General features: G+C 36.2%; 1 protein-coding gene across 1 annotated transcript in view; it reads left to right on the top strand.

Annotated features, from left to right (window-relative positions):
• The window catches only part of ZNF704 (zinc finger protein 704), a 58710-nt gene extending 53014 nt beyond the window's left edge, over positions 1-5696 (top strand). Inside the window, 2 exon segments of the mRNA XM_032223098.1 lie at positions 5499-5542; positions 5545-5696. Coding sequence (XP_032078989.1) covers positions 5499-5542; positions 5545-5609 — 109 coding nt within the window. The 3' untranslated portion in view covers positions 5610-5696.
• The last annotated feature ends 9472 nt before the right edge of the window (positions 5697-15168 follow it).

The following is a 15168-nucleotide window of genomic DNA, read 5'->3' as shown; positions in this document are numbered from 1 at the left end:
AATAATTTGTTTTTCAGCATTATCAATTTTTTGTTCCACCACTTCAGTTTTGGATATCAGGTTATTTTTAGCTTCATTGAGAATTTCTAAATTATCTTCCATTCCAGAAATATATTCTGTTACCACATTTACAATTCCCATCATATTATCATTCATTTTAGTGACCCTAGTATCAAATTTGTCATATAGAGCTTCCATCTCATTCCTTATTTCATCTTTGAACTCTCTAAGCATTTCTAGATTCTGTTCTCTGGACTCTCTAAACATTTCTAAGTTCTGTTCTCTGGATTCTTTGAACATTTCCAAGAAAAATTCTTTTGTTAGTACATCTCCACTAGAGGGCATAGATGGTGGGGGCTGCACCTTTGTGCCTGGTATGGGAGACGTTTTCGGAAGTAATTTCACAGAGGTTGATTTGGATGCCATTATTTTGCTTTTTTGAAAGCATGACATTCCTCCATCCTGGTCCTCCTTGACCTCTCAGCGGCTTTCGATACCATCGACCATGGTATCCTTCTGCGACGACTGCGGGAGGTGGGAGTGGGAGGCACCGTACTACGGTGGTTCTCCTCCTACCTCTCGGACAGGTCGCAGTCGGTGTTAGTGGGGGGGCAGAGATCGTCCCCTAGGCCCCTAAATTATGGGGTGCCTCAGGGTTCGGTCTTATCCCCCCTACTATTTAACATCTACATGAAACCGCTGGGAGAGATCATCCGCAGGCACGGGATTAGATACCATCAATATGCGGACGATACTCAATTGTATCTGTCCGCCCCGTGCCAACTCAATGAAGCGGCAGACGTGATGAGCCGGGGCCTTGGGGCCGTTATGGACTGGATGAGGGTTAACAAGCTTGTGCTCAACCCAGAAAAGACCGAGTGGCTGTTGTGTTTTCCTCCCAAAGATTTGACTAATATTCCACCACTCAGGCTGGGGGGGTCAAATTTTACACCCCTCAGAGAGGGTTCGCAACTTGGGAGTCCTCCTGGATCCACAGCTGTCATTTGACCACCACCTAACGGCTGTGACCAGGGGGGCATTCGCCCAGGTTCGCCTGGTGCGCCAGTTGCGGCCCTACCTGAATCGGGAGGCTCTCACAACAGTCACTCGGGCCCTTGTGATCTCTAGGCTGGAATACTGCAATGTGCTCTACATGGGGCTGCCCTTGAAGAGCATCCGGCGACTTCAGCTAGTGCAGAACGCAGCCGCGCGAGTGATCGCGGGTGCACCTCGATTCACCCGCATAACACCTATCCTCCGCGAGCTGCGCTGGCTGCCTGTCGATCTCCGGATGCGCTTCAAGGTGCTATTAATCACCCATAAAGCCCTACATGGCAGTGGATCTGGATACTTGAGAGACCGCCTTCTGCCAATTACATCCCTGCGACCAATAAGATCTCATAGATTAGGCCTCCTCCGTATCCCATCGGCCAGCCAATGTCGGCTGGCAACTACAAGGAGGAGGGCCTTCTCAGCAGTAGCCCCGACCCTTTGGAACGAGCTCCCCGTGGAGATTCGTACCCTCTCCACCGTACAAGCCTTCCGCATAGCCTTGAAGAACTGGCTTGCCCGTCAGGCCTGGGGATAAGGATAGCCACCCCTCCCGAACGATGAATGTATGTTGCCTACTATTTTATTATATGTTTCTATCCTGATGTCTGTATTCCCCCTTCCCTGTTTTATGTGAGCCGCCCTGAGTCCCCTCAGGGAAAAGGGCGGCCTACAAATATTAATAAAACTCTAAACTCTAAAAACTCTTTTAATTATTTATTCTAAATTGCTAATCCACTGTGCTGTTTGGAGAAAAGAAATTCCTCCCCCACCCTTTTTTTTTTTTTTTTTACAAAGGGTTTTACGGAGGGTTTCAAAAGAGAAAGTCCGTTTGGAATGTTTGGAATGTCCTCTGTATCAACAACAAAGGAGTCCTTGAAAGCTTTAAGGAGTAGATCTAATTAGATTATAAGAAGTTATTCCTTTAATTCTGTACCAGGAAGCCGGAGATAACAAATGCATAAGCTGTAAACGCCATTTTGAAGACAATTAAACAAAAGAGATTTTTATAACATTGAAGCTGGTATTTCAGATAGGGAAAAATTTTAAAGTTCACAAGTTTGGTCTTTGCTTGTATTGATTTTCAATAGTCTGTTTTCTAAAAATTGTCCTAAGGGGGAGGGGTTCCTGTCTTGTGCTGTAAATAACAGCTGCGAAGTTCAGGTCGGAGTTGAATGACTCAGCTTTGGGTTGATCCTCCCCCTCCGTCCACAGCCCAAAAAGAAACAAACTGTGAACTTCAAAGAAGATTCTTACCAGCTGAGATTCCTCACTGCTTTTTTCTTGTCTGAAAAAAGAGTTATCTTCTTGATATTGAGTAGATAACGAGCCAGAACTCTGGGGGCAGCTCTGTTAAGCTGCCGACGGCAACAGGTCCCTCCCCGGAAGTCCCCATGAGTGGAGGGTTTCTGTGGCCAACCTCTTTTTAATCTGAATTTCTTTTCAAAACAAATGCAGATGAATTATTTTTAACAATGCAACTTATCCTCAAGTGGCAATTACTTTTTTTTCAGTTCATCACAAAATAAGCCACATTCAGTCTCTTTTAAAATTAAAGAAGAACAATTACTAAGGCCTAATTAGAAAATAGAGATAGAAAGAGGGGGAAAAAACAGAGAAATATATAGTATAAGTGTTTTGTGAACTTTGGAAGAGGCTATAGGACCGTGATGGTGAACCTATGGCATGCGTGCCATAGGTGCCACGAGGAGCCATTTGTTAGAACACTCAAGATGTTGCCCTGTCAGCTCCAGTGCACATGTGCACGCTGGCCAGTTGACTTTGGTCTTCATTTTTTGCCCCTACGGAGGCTTCCCCTGAAGCCTCCGGAGGGTGAAAAACCACCCAAAGTTTGGGGGAAAACTTCTGGTTTTCCATTGGGCCGTTTTTTCTCCCTCCAGACACTTCAGGGAAGTCTGAAGCTTCCAGGAGGCCTCGGGGGGAGGGGCAGGGGAGGCTGTTTTCAGCCCCCCTCCAAGCTCCTAAAAAGCCTCTGGAGCCTGGGGAGGGCGAAAAATGGGTCCATCGAGCGTGAAAAGCAGGGGGAAGGGTTGGGGTCGTGTCCATGTGCGCACATGGGGGGGTTGCACGCACATGCACACAGGAGTCTCGCACATAGAATTATGGGTATGGGCACTTCTGTGCATGACTCCTCCTTGCGCTTCCCCCGCTTTCAGCACACGATGGGGAAAAGGTGAGCCATCACTGCTATAGGAGTTCAGATTAAAAAAAAGAATAGACAAATATGTTGTCATATTGAAAGCATGGCATTTCCATATCAAAATATTGCAGAAGATATTGCAGAAAAGAATGTTTTTTTTACAAAACATTAGTAAACTTTACAGAAATATTTTTCTAAAGATGTAACAGGTTTGTAGTACTCCGTCTTCTTATTACGTATTTTATTGCCACCTAGCAGAAAACTATAAATTTCCTTGCAGTACCCTCAAAATTTTTCATACATTGAAGGATGTTTTCATTATGTCCTCTCTTGCATATTATTCCTATGTATTTTTCATTCATTGAGTGGCGCGGTAGTCTAGAGGTGGAGCTCTCGCCTCACAATCAGGAGGCTGTGAGTTCGATCCTAGGTAGAAGCAGATATTTCTCTCTCTGGGCACATTGAGAATATATCTGCTGAATACAACTTCGCATTGGCGAGAGGAAGGACATCCAGCCAGTACACACTCAGCTCCATTCAGTTGCCCAGACTCCACCCTGCAAGTGATTATGGGTCATTAAAAGAAGATGATTTTTCATTCAATATTTGTAATATTTGGTCTCCAGAATAATTCAAAGAATATAAGGAATTCCACAGTTCAACCCTGAACTATGTACTTTTTCTCCTATTGGAATTTTAACTTTATTATACCATAAAACCCTATGCCAATGTAACCTGTGCCAATGAAACCTCAAAATATGATCTTCTAACATTCTTTTATTTCTCAGCAAGACTTATTGTTTTACAAAAAAAAAAAACCCCACCAAATAACAGCCTGAAAATTATAGTTTAAAACAGGATAATCCCAGTCCTCCTCTATCTTTGTATCCTGCAGAATTTTATATTTAACCATTGGTTACTTACTCTGCCGTACAGATGGCTATTATATAATTTTGCCTTTTTTTAAAGGTGCATCATTTTTCACAACTGATATTATTTGAATAAACATCATTGTAGGTATATAGTCATTTTATCACAGAAAATCTTCCAAACCATGGAAGTTGCAAACTTTTCCCTTGGTAGATTTTTCTTAATTTCATTTCATATCTTAACATAATTATTCTGAAATATAACATACAGCAGAATTTTATTGGTTGCAGTATATCTGGATGTTTTACCTTTTATTCATATCTGAAAACTAGTTTCTCCAAGCAATTCTTTTTGATCTTTCTCATATTTTTTGTTATAATTTTAGTCTTTATTCGTTTTAAATTTAGCTACCATGCCAAATTTCTTCAGCTTTTCCATTAATATATCTATTCCTTCCAAGGAATTTTCAACTATTAGAACCAAATAATCTGCAGATGGCCTTAATTTATATACTTTTTTCATCTTCATGCCGGTTATTCTCTCATTTTGTTTTCTGTCTGTATTAAGAACTTCCAAAGTCAAAATAAGCTCCAGTGGTACCAATAATCTTCTCTTGTCTCTTTTTAAATCTCACAGGGATTAGTGAAATCACCATTAACTACAATTTGTGCTGCTCATAATGTATATACTATATCAGTTTTAACTATTTAATAAAATTAACCTCCAAAATCAATTTTTCCAGCATTTTAAATAAAAAAAACAAGTTCAAATTATTAATTGTTTTCTCTGCATCAACAAATGTCAATGTGGCTGATTTTTCATTATGCTGTTTCAAATATTCTAGTACAGTACATTAAGAATATTTCTTATATTATTTTTCAGCTGTCTTTTAAGCAGAAAGTCACATTAATCTTCATGTATGAAGTTGTACAAAACATCTTTCATTTTTTTCAGCTAGAAATATTGGAAACATTTTGTAATCATTAACAAAAAAAATGAACGATAATATTTTCTTTTTGATAAAAAGAGAAACCTGTCCTTTTTTAAAGCAGTATTTGCTCCTATCCGATATCAATCCCTTTTCCAAAATAGAATTCAGCATTTGTAATCAGTTCAATGTTTTTTTTTATAAAATGTAATCCATCTGGTCCTGGTGCTTTACCTGTTTTGTTCTTTTTTTATTGCTTCTCTTATTAGTAAATGTCGATTCATTATCTGCTTACACTGTTCACATTTACAACAGGAGTAAAGAGCTTACTTTTCTGCTTGCCTTTTCTAGTTACTGATAATTTATTAAAATTAAATATTGCTTGAGCTGCTGTTTTACCTCTTTTTTATATGTGTGTGTATATGTGTGTTTAATCTTCAACCTCATCGTCTTACCTTAATAACAGTTTTTCTTTCAACTTTCTGCCAGAAAACCTAGAGGAGAGGGCAAGAAATGTCGCAAAGTATATGGGATGGAAATAGAGATATGTGGTGTACAGCTTGTCGTTGGAAGAAGGCCTGCCAAAGGTTTATTGATTGAAGCCCAGAAACAATACGGAGTTGTGTATAATAGGGTTCCCTTGCTGCAACCGTGCAGTGTGACTCTTCCCACCTCCTTGAGGGCTGACGTCTATTGAAGACTGGCACTCTAAAGCATTATTCATTTCAAGGGGAAGGACTTCTCAAAAACCTATACGCAGCAATATAGGAAAAACTTAACAAAATCTTTACCAAGTTTTGAATCAGGAGCAGCTATATGCATCTTTCTGGAACAAAATCTGTTTTTAATACCTTGAACAACTCGCCTGCCAGGACATTTGTCTTACATACTACATCATGATCAGTATTTCACCTTTGGAATCACTTAAAGCCAAGATTAAGTGATGCTACTTTTCTGAGAATGAAGTAAATGAAACACAAATACATGCGTGCATACACAGACACACTAAACTTTAGAAATAAGCTACTTTTTTCTCAAGAGCAGCTCTCCCAAAAGTGGTAAATAATTCCATTGTGAACAGTCTTGATTCAGCGTCTGGTGCTTGTCCTTTAAGGATAATGGAAAGATGCTTTGCTAAAGGGGCAAGAAATTTAAGAGTGATCTCAAACTCAGACCTGAAGGTTGAGCACTTCTTGTATCTGTCCCAAAGAAGGCTAGTTGGGGTACAATCACCAGCAGTCCTAAGCAAAAAAAAACAAAAACCCACACATGGGAAAGGAGTCTGGTTTTAAATGAACTTGGATTGAAATCAGCATACATACCAACAAAGTTTGGGTTCTGGGATATCTTCTTAGAAGTAAGTACTGGAAAATGTTGACCATCTCACAGTGCTAAAGGCTCCACTCAGACTAATGGGCAGCCCAGTGGATTTCATCAACATTAATTCAGGGATGTGATCGACCCAGCAGCTTTTCCCCTGCTTTTTATGCCATTTCTAGGTTAACATTTTAGTTCAAAGAGCAAATTATCACTTCAGGGGATAGAGATTAAAAGGACAAACTGGTTTCCCACTTCCCGACATGTAAAATATGAGTGCAGCAAAGCAGATGTCTGTATGTAAAAAAATCCCATTGGTTATAAAGTTCTTTCAATATCAGAAATAAAAGCCTTCACGCTGGCTTGCACTTTCATAGGTTTTTGTGCTTTAGTGTAATTTAATCTTCATTTGGCCCATGAGATAGACTGTTGTAGCTGTGGTGTAAATTGAACTAATGCTTGAGAATCAGTAGAAAGTTTGGACATAGGTTACTGGAAATAATGTCTACAGATTGCCTATTAAAATAAAGGAATTCCTATAAGAGCACTACCACATATTAATATAAATACGGCTTGTGCTCAAGACCTTCCTGGTGGATATTGTCCTTTGATATTAACTCCAGTGGGATGAGATAGGTATCCCAAGTTGGGAAAATAAGAGCAAGAATGGAAGCCCTTGATGCTGTTGTATGATGACAAGTCAGAAATAAATTTTATTGGGGAAGGGGGGTAGAGGAACCACTGATGGTCTATATTATAAATCACTATTATGTAGAGTGTCTGCCTATAATAAATATAAAAAAGCACAAATTTTAATTAAAACAAAGATATTAAGCTAGGGCTGACTCTTCTATAAACTTCAGAATGATTAAGTTAGCTTTAGCGCAATGATAATATTAAAAGAATTCAGGTAGGCCTGGAACCGTCTTCCAAAATAAGGCTATCTGGTTGAAAACACTTCTACTGTACTGATAAAGGCTTCTTGTATAAGCATTTTCATCAAGATATTCATCCAGCTTTCTCATTGTCTCAAAAAGCACAATTTTATAGCATGTGATTCCACTCATAAGTAGAGAATAGGAAATTTCTTTCTTGAGATTTGGTGGGAAAGTCAGAAAAAGGAATGAAATCGACATATATTGCTTTTTTTTTCCTTTATAGTTTGATCTTTAACTGTTCAGCTTAACTATCAGTGTCTAGCAAAAGTAAGATTTAGGAAAATCTGAGGTTGTATGTGCTTATTTATTTATTTAACAGAAAATTGTATTTGTCAGATATTTCTTTGGATCATAGTATTTACAGGCAGATGACAACTAACTTTGAAAGAGTATATTATATAATAATCCCATCTGCATTCTAACTTGAATGTGTTATTTTGCACTCCTATAATTGTGTTGAAATATATCTCTGGCTGCATGCATGGTCTATCCAAAATTCACTAATAAATTGTTCTGACCTGCTGCTTCATGGCCAGTATATGTTCTGGAGGAAATACCAAGTATGGCTTTATGTATTTTTTCCTAATTTCACATACAAAAATGTAATAGAGTTCACATTTGCTGGCATTCCTGTTTAAAGATTTCTAAATGATAGGGCTACAGACAGGGAGGAGGTCTGCTTGAAAGCACAGAGGATTTCCACTGTAGTTAAAATTAGGCTAAGTAGGTTTGAGCTAACCAAAGACAGCTTAATAAAATTAAGCTAACACTCTTGATATAGAAAAAAACAACCTCAAAATCACCTGGAAAGCTAGAGTGCTATAATGAATTACTAAATTTTTCATACATTGAAAGTAGGTGTGCATTTACCTTAACAAAAGTTCAGGCTGGAATGTATTGAATTGATTTTCTTTCATTGGCCTTTATTTGCATCATCCTATTTTCTTCCTTTAGTTTGGTATTTCTTTTCACAGGATGTATGCCATACAATTTTTAAAAAAATATAACTTAGTTGAATCAGCTGTTGGTGTAAATTGTGATTACATGCCCTGGAGATACCAAGACAGAAGTGGAAAAAATCGTTTTAAGACCATGCGTGCCACAGATGGCACACAGAGCCATATTTGTTGGCACGCCAGCCATCATCTCTGGCACACATGCGCACACCGGCCAGCTGATTTTTCACCCTTCTGGAGGCCAGGAGAGGTCATTTTACCCTCCCCAAGGTGAAGGCTTCCTGCCCACCATACACAGGTGGGCGAGCACGCACACGTGCGCAATAGTGCATGTGTGCCCAATTTTGGCACGCCATAAGAAAAAGATTTGCCATCACTGTTCTAAGATGTATGGGTTGGTCATTGTTGGAAATAAGTGATTTATTGCATATGTATTCAAATTGAGATAGAGATTATAATATATGCCAAATAATATTGATAAATTTATTATTCCTACTTTATGTTATGTTCTCAAAATGTTCAAAGCAGAAGTAAATACATGTTATTATAATCAGACTCCACATTCCTAGGAATTTTAAACTTGGTCATTCAGTATTTTTATTACACATTTTTCTAATTAACTCTGCACTCTTGAGGGTTAGAAATTTTTAAAGATAGAAAAATAATCATAGGATAATAACTGTTTGCCAAATATCGTTCATTTATGTGCAATATAGCCTTTGTAAGTTCATTTATTGCTTTTTCCTATCCTCAATTTTTGGTTTTGCAGACTTTTACTGAGTATGTTCAACTTCAACAGTGAAAACGTTTTTATCTTTATAGAGATATTTGAACAACTTTTTCCCATAGTTAGATTAAAGGCAACTGACCTAAGATAGGATTTGCTTGCTTATACTTTATATGACATTACTGTCAGATAATTCTGTTGGATCTCTATTCTGTACTATAAAGAGACAAGCATAATTTGGCAGTAGAACTGCTGGAATTTGCCTTGTTCTATTTAATAAGTGTTCTTCATAACATTGATTGTAACATAATAAATTCTTTTTATTGCTGGAGAATTTCAATAGGGCTTTAAACTTACCAAAAGACCCAGGAAATAGGTGCTAACCAGAACTGTAGCTTAGAATTAGAGATATGGTAAGCAAGGGGGTTGCAGTTAGTGTTTCATAAGACTTTTTAAAATATAAATTACTGCTTACTTACTTATAAATAATTTCAAAATTATTTATAAGATATCACTGAGGTTTTGAGAAATGCAAAATATTTTCCCAACTCTCCCTGATACTTTTCTTAACATGTTTTCTTAACAACTTATGAGCCACAATGGCGCAATGGTTAGAGTGCAGTACTGCAGGCTACTTCTGCGGACTGCCGGCTACCTGCAATTTGCCAATTCAAATCTCACCAGGCTCCAGGTTGACACAGCCTTCCATCCTTCCAAGGTGGGTAAAATGAGGACCCAGCTTGTTGGGGGCAATATGCTGATTTTGTAAACTACTTAGAGAGGGCTGCAAAGCACTATAAAGCAGTATATAGGTGCTATTGCTATGTATTCATAGATATTTTAAAGCTCTATCAGAGGTAATATTTTGAGATCATTATTAGCCTGATTTGACTAAACAATGATGTGTAGCAGCTTCAAAGTGAGGGCAGAAAATATTATCTCTGACTGCTTGTTAGAAAAGAGTTAATAAATTCCCAACCTTTGCTCAGGGGTAATTTGAAAAGCTCTTCCCATGCCTATTTTGACATTTCCAACATCTGACATGAATACTGTTGTCAATAACTATGTCCAATCCAAGACTACTTTCTGGTGAGTCAAAATAACTTTGAACAATGTTATACATGAGCTTTATGTATAAATAATTGTCATGTTAGAATCAAACATGACAAGCTGCCATTTTTTTCTTTTATTCAGGTTTGTGTGTTTAGATAAACCTGTTTAGATTATGCCCAGTGTCATCAGATTTTGCATCATTATTTTCATTGACCTCCCAATCAAAGGAATATACTATATACAACATGCTTGCAAGGCTCCCTCTAGCTTTTGATTACTTATTTTTCCTGAATTTCAAAATTTGTTTCCCTTGATTCAAGATTTAGCTAAAATAAATCTCAATCACCTTTGCCTCTATAAATTCACTTAAGATGAAAGACTAAGAATTTTTGTCAGCATGTTTAACTGTGTAATAAAAACCAAGAACAATGAGAAATTAAGTCTCATATTTTGTGGTAACTAAAGGAATGAAGACATTTTTGACATTTCAAAACTTCATTTTCTTTACTTATTTTAAGAAAATCTATAATATGGATTTTTTGGAATGGTTTAAATATTGTACAGTCTGGATTTTGTTTCCAGTGGGGCAGGTACATGATTCTGGAAGAATAAACAAACATTCCATTATAGTTACTGCTACCTTTAGTTTGTCTTGAGCAATGTAGGAAGACATCTGCTTGCACAAAGATTCTGACTTTTAGGGAAATGGAATAGATTCTATTAATTATATGCAGTTTATTGGTGGACAAATGCCATTGGGTTTCATCCTCTATTTCCTCTGAGAGGAAAAATGTAGAGAATAGTGATATAGATTTACTAAACAGATTGGTAAACAGAGAGAGATTGTATTTTTTGACCCAAAGTTATTCAATACAATTAAAGAGGAATGCTCACTTGAGATTGGTTGAATTGGACCTTAACGTGTATTATAATCTTACATATTTGGAAATATTAGAGGAATTTTTAGCCAGTGTAAGAACAGAAATTCAGTAAGACATAATCTGCTGAATATTTATTAGCATAAAATAATGGGAATTAAATTTTAGAAAAATCTTTCTGTTTTGAAGTACAGTGACATTTTATGTCACTATCTGTGACAGAATTACTGCCTAATTTCAAATGAATGCTATTTATAGATTAAAATCTTTGGACCTAACCATGTTAGTCAATCCTTTGACCACATTCATACCTAGAATTAAGATGTTCTGAGGCTTCTTTGAGTTTAATATGATGCAGCCAATATGGCAAAGTGTTGTGTGAGAAATAGGGCTCTGTGACTTACTCAAATTGTGGTTTAAAAACTCCTGGATTAATATAGGCAGATAAACGCTGGATGCTCAGATATCCTTTGACTGTCCTCTTCATAGTTCAGTCAGTCCTGGCCATATTAGGACATTCCTGATCCTTCAGCTCTATTATGGTAACAGATTTTGGGAAATTACCCGGGTGGGGGGTAGAGTATAATCTTCATTAGTGTTTCTTATCCTGCAAAACAAACATTGTAATTGTATTTTCAACGTGTTTTCTTTGAGTTAGTGGAATAACTAGATTCATGTCCATAATTATTATTGAGCTCGCAAAATATTGAATTAAAAACACAATTGGAATCTAATGCAGCTACACAACCATACATGAAACTTTTCTGAGATTTAAAGATTCCAGTTCTGAATTTGGGAATACTTTTTATAACCACTTAAACCTCAAGGCCACTGGATTTTATATGACTGTTTTTCCTGAGCAAACTCAGATCTCTTTTGTGAGCTGCTTTCAGCAAATGAATATTGAAGTCTTTCCAAAAGCTGAAAAAGAAGGATGTTTCTGTATTCATGTAGTCCTCAATTTATGACCACAATTGGAACCAGAATTCCATTTTTAAGCAAGGCGAGTTTATGTGAGTTGTGCCTGATTGTACGGCCTTTTTTGCCCCAGTTAATGAATAACTGCAGTTGTTAAGTAAATCATGTGATTATTAAGTGAATCCAACTTTCCCCACTGATTTTGTTTCTTGGAAGATGGCTGGGAAGATTACAAGCAGCAACTCCCTGATCCCAGGATGCACAGCTATAGTAAATACATACTTGTTGCCAAGCATCTGTATTTTCATTCCATGATTGTGGAAATGCTGCAACAAGTGTGAGTGTGAGGACTGGTTGTAAGTCATTTTATTCAGTGCTGTTGTGACTTTGAACAGTCACTAAATAAATGGTTGAAAGTCAAGGACTACCTGTATTTCAAAGGATGTTTGAAGATCCTGGAGTATCCTGGTGTGCATATCAATAGTGACCCTCAAACTGATGAAATGGCAGAGTTGGTTTCTTTTTTAACTTTTTTTCATCTTTCCATGCTGTATGCATTCTGAAACCTACCACCTACATTTAGCTGCTGATTCAGCATTGTTAGATTGCAGACTTATCTTCCAAAAACCAAATTTTATTGGCAGACAAATTAAGGGATTATGGATTTATGAGGGAAGAAATAACTTCTTATCTATTAGGCTCTGATTCAGCCACACACTTCCTCGTGTTTATCTTTAATTTGGTCTTCTTAGTTAACAGTGAGTTCAACCAATTACACTATAAGAATATTAGAGTGTGCAAGTTGCACTTCTAATCTTTCTGGATTTACATTGCATGACAATCTGGGTTGTTTTAGATGTTACCCTCTAGACACAAAATACTATTTTTTCCTTCAGTTAAAATATTAAAAAAAATAATTTAGACAAACCAAGAGTAATACTTTGAGTTGACTTTTTGAGTACAATATTTAAACTTAGTCTAATTGATTAGATGTTTTAGTTGCTTTAATTTATGACTGTTGAAGATTTTAATATTTAGAATATGCAGTAGTTTAGTCAAAAGGAAAAAGAGACAATTGCCTTATTGAATGGTGCAATATTGGTTTTTACTCAAAAAAGGGCTAACTTTTTGAAATAGAATTTAAACTACTGTGAAGAATATTAATTCAGTGTATATTAAAAAGTCTATATAAACTAGAACATTTATGATTTTAAATCAGTGTAATAAGCTTTCCAAAATATAGTCTTTCCTAAAAGATGTGGCTAACTTTTGAATATAAATGCAATTTGTAAACCTTTTTTCAAGACAGAGTTTACTTTCAAATTTTAATTAATTTCCAGCAAAAAAAAATTGCATGTGCATATGACACAAAAGGAAATTTGCTAGAAAGTCTATTATTCTTAAAATAGGCAGATATTCTTATACTATTTGTTAAAAATGGTTTTTGGTCCAGTTCTGCTGTTTAGGCAATGTGAAATTAGTTTAAACTTTCCTTTATTTTTTTTTCTAAATGTATGTCATAAAATGAATTTTATACCTAGAAAATCATTTTTAGAGTTTAATCAGCTCAGTGAATTAATCTCAATTTGGGAATTTACATCTGGATATATCTCCATTTTTCTAAAGAAAGAAACAACAAAACAGTGTTTGTCTACAAAACCCATAAATTAACTAAAGATTTATAGGACTTTAGGATTTTTCATTTTTTTTTAACCATGGTTATTCTCTGGAAATCAAATACCCTTCAAATGTTTTGGAGCAACTTCCATCATCTTCCCAACAGTTTGATCAATGTTAGTTCCTTGTACCTATGATAGATTCTTCTTTAAGTTATCAAATAACTTAAATTATTTGGCTTCAATTTTGGATTCCCATTGTAAACTATGATTATGCTGCTTGCTTGTAGCCCTTAAGCACTTTCAGTGTATATATTCATAAACTTTGACTGAGCTGTGAAATTAAAATGTTCTGTGGTGTGATGAAGGTGGCAGAACTTTAAGTAGGCTACTAGCCTGGCAGTAATGAAACAAAAAGGTTAGTGTCCTGTAAGAGATTTAAAAATCATGTGAACTAGCAAAGCATAACTGCACACAGTGTGAATTTGGGATGATAGCAAAAAGTGACAAACTAATTCCCTGCCCACTCTGATGTCTTCTATTAAAAGTATTTTTATGTTATTTTATGTTATAGTTTGGTATACTATTATAATCTAAAATGTACTGATTCATCACATTTCTTTCTTCTATTCACTATCCTTTAAGCCAAATATTAGTCCATGATTTAATTAGGTTTGTATTTATTTGTACGAGTACATTAAATTGATGAATAATTGTAATGAAGGATAATATCAAAATGTTATTTCTTTAAATGGTTTCTCTGAGATATTTGTATCAGTTTATATCTTTCCTCAGATCAAGTTAGTTTCAACAGTAGCACCAGTCAATCTTGTGGAACTTAGTAGACATAGATGATCCTGTTATTAGCAGCTTCCATGGAATTTAGAAAGGGAAGAATGGGTTTTTTATCCAATCAGCAACATTTTTTAACGAAAACCATTACTAATAGGTCATCTTTGTTAATGTTTAATCTGTCTGGAACTAGCATGCACAATAATTATTATTACATACATACAACAAATCATGATATTTTGCATTAAGTTTCAGCAACTATGTGTTTTTTCAGGCCAAAGATCAGTTGACATGATGGGATGTTATTCTAATAAAAGAGGCAGGGCCAAAACAAATATGTCATCAGGTCAAACTAAAAATCAAATCCTTCATGATTTTAATATACAGTGAAGCTTAGTTTTATTTAATATAGATCAAATGATTAAATTGTTTAAATGAAATTCACATGATCACTCCTTATGTATTTAATAATTTTCCCCATCTATGCAGCCTACTTTTGGATGACTTTTTTAAGCTACATCCCACTTCATAAATGTTTGTTTGTGAAACCAGGAAGGACTATTGGATCATACTGGCTTCATTTCACTTCATTCTTGACTCGTCAATGGTCCTTATTATATACAAAATGGGGAACTTGGGGTGGATGATTGTTATTCTTTGCTAGTGTTAAAACTCACTTCACAGGGTTATTGCTGTGGGGAAGATAGGAGGAGGAAAAAAAATATTAGGTATTTTTGTTGCCTTGAGTTATTTATAAAAATAATTGACATCCAGAACACCTGACCTGAGTTCAGTTGCTTTTTTCGTTTTTGAAAGACATGGCAAATTCATAAACATGGACCAAGGTTGAATCAAGGTTGAAACCAGAGGTATCTGCAAAGTGATCAAAGGATTACAGATGATGAAAGCTTTATGGCACTGTTGAAATTTAAGCTTGGCTCCTTCCGTAGTTACATTTTGACCT

The sequence above is a fragment of the Thamnophis elegans genome, chromosome 8, assembly GCF_009769535.1.
Source record: "Thamnophis elegans isolate rThaEle1 chromosome 8, rThaEle1.pri, whole genome shotgun sequence".
NCBI classification, from domain to species: Eukaryota; Metazoa; Chordata; class Lepidosauria; order Squamata; family Colubridae; genus Thamnophis; species Thamnophis elegans.
Note: the sequence above shows the minus strand (reverse complement) of the source record. Positions and strands in the feature narration are given on the sequence as shown.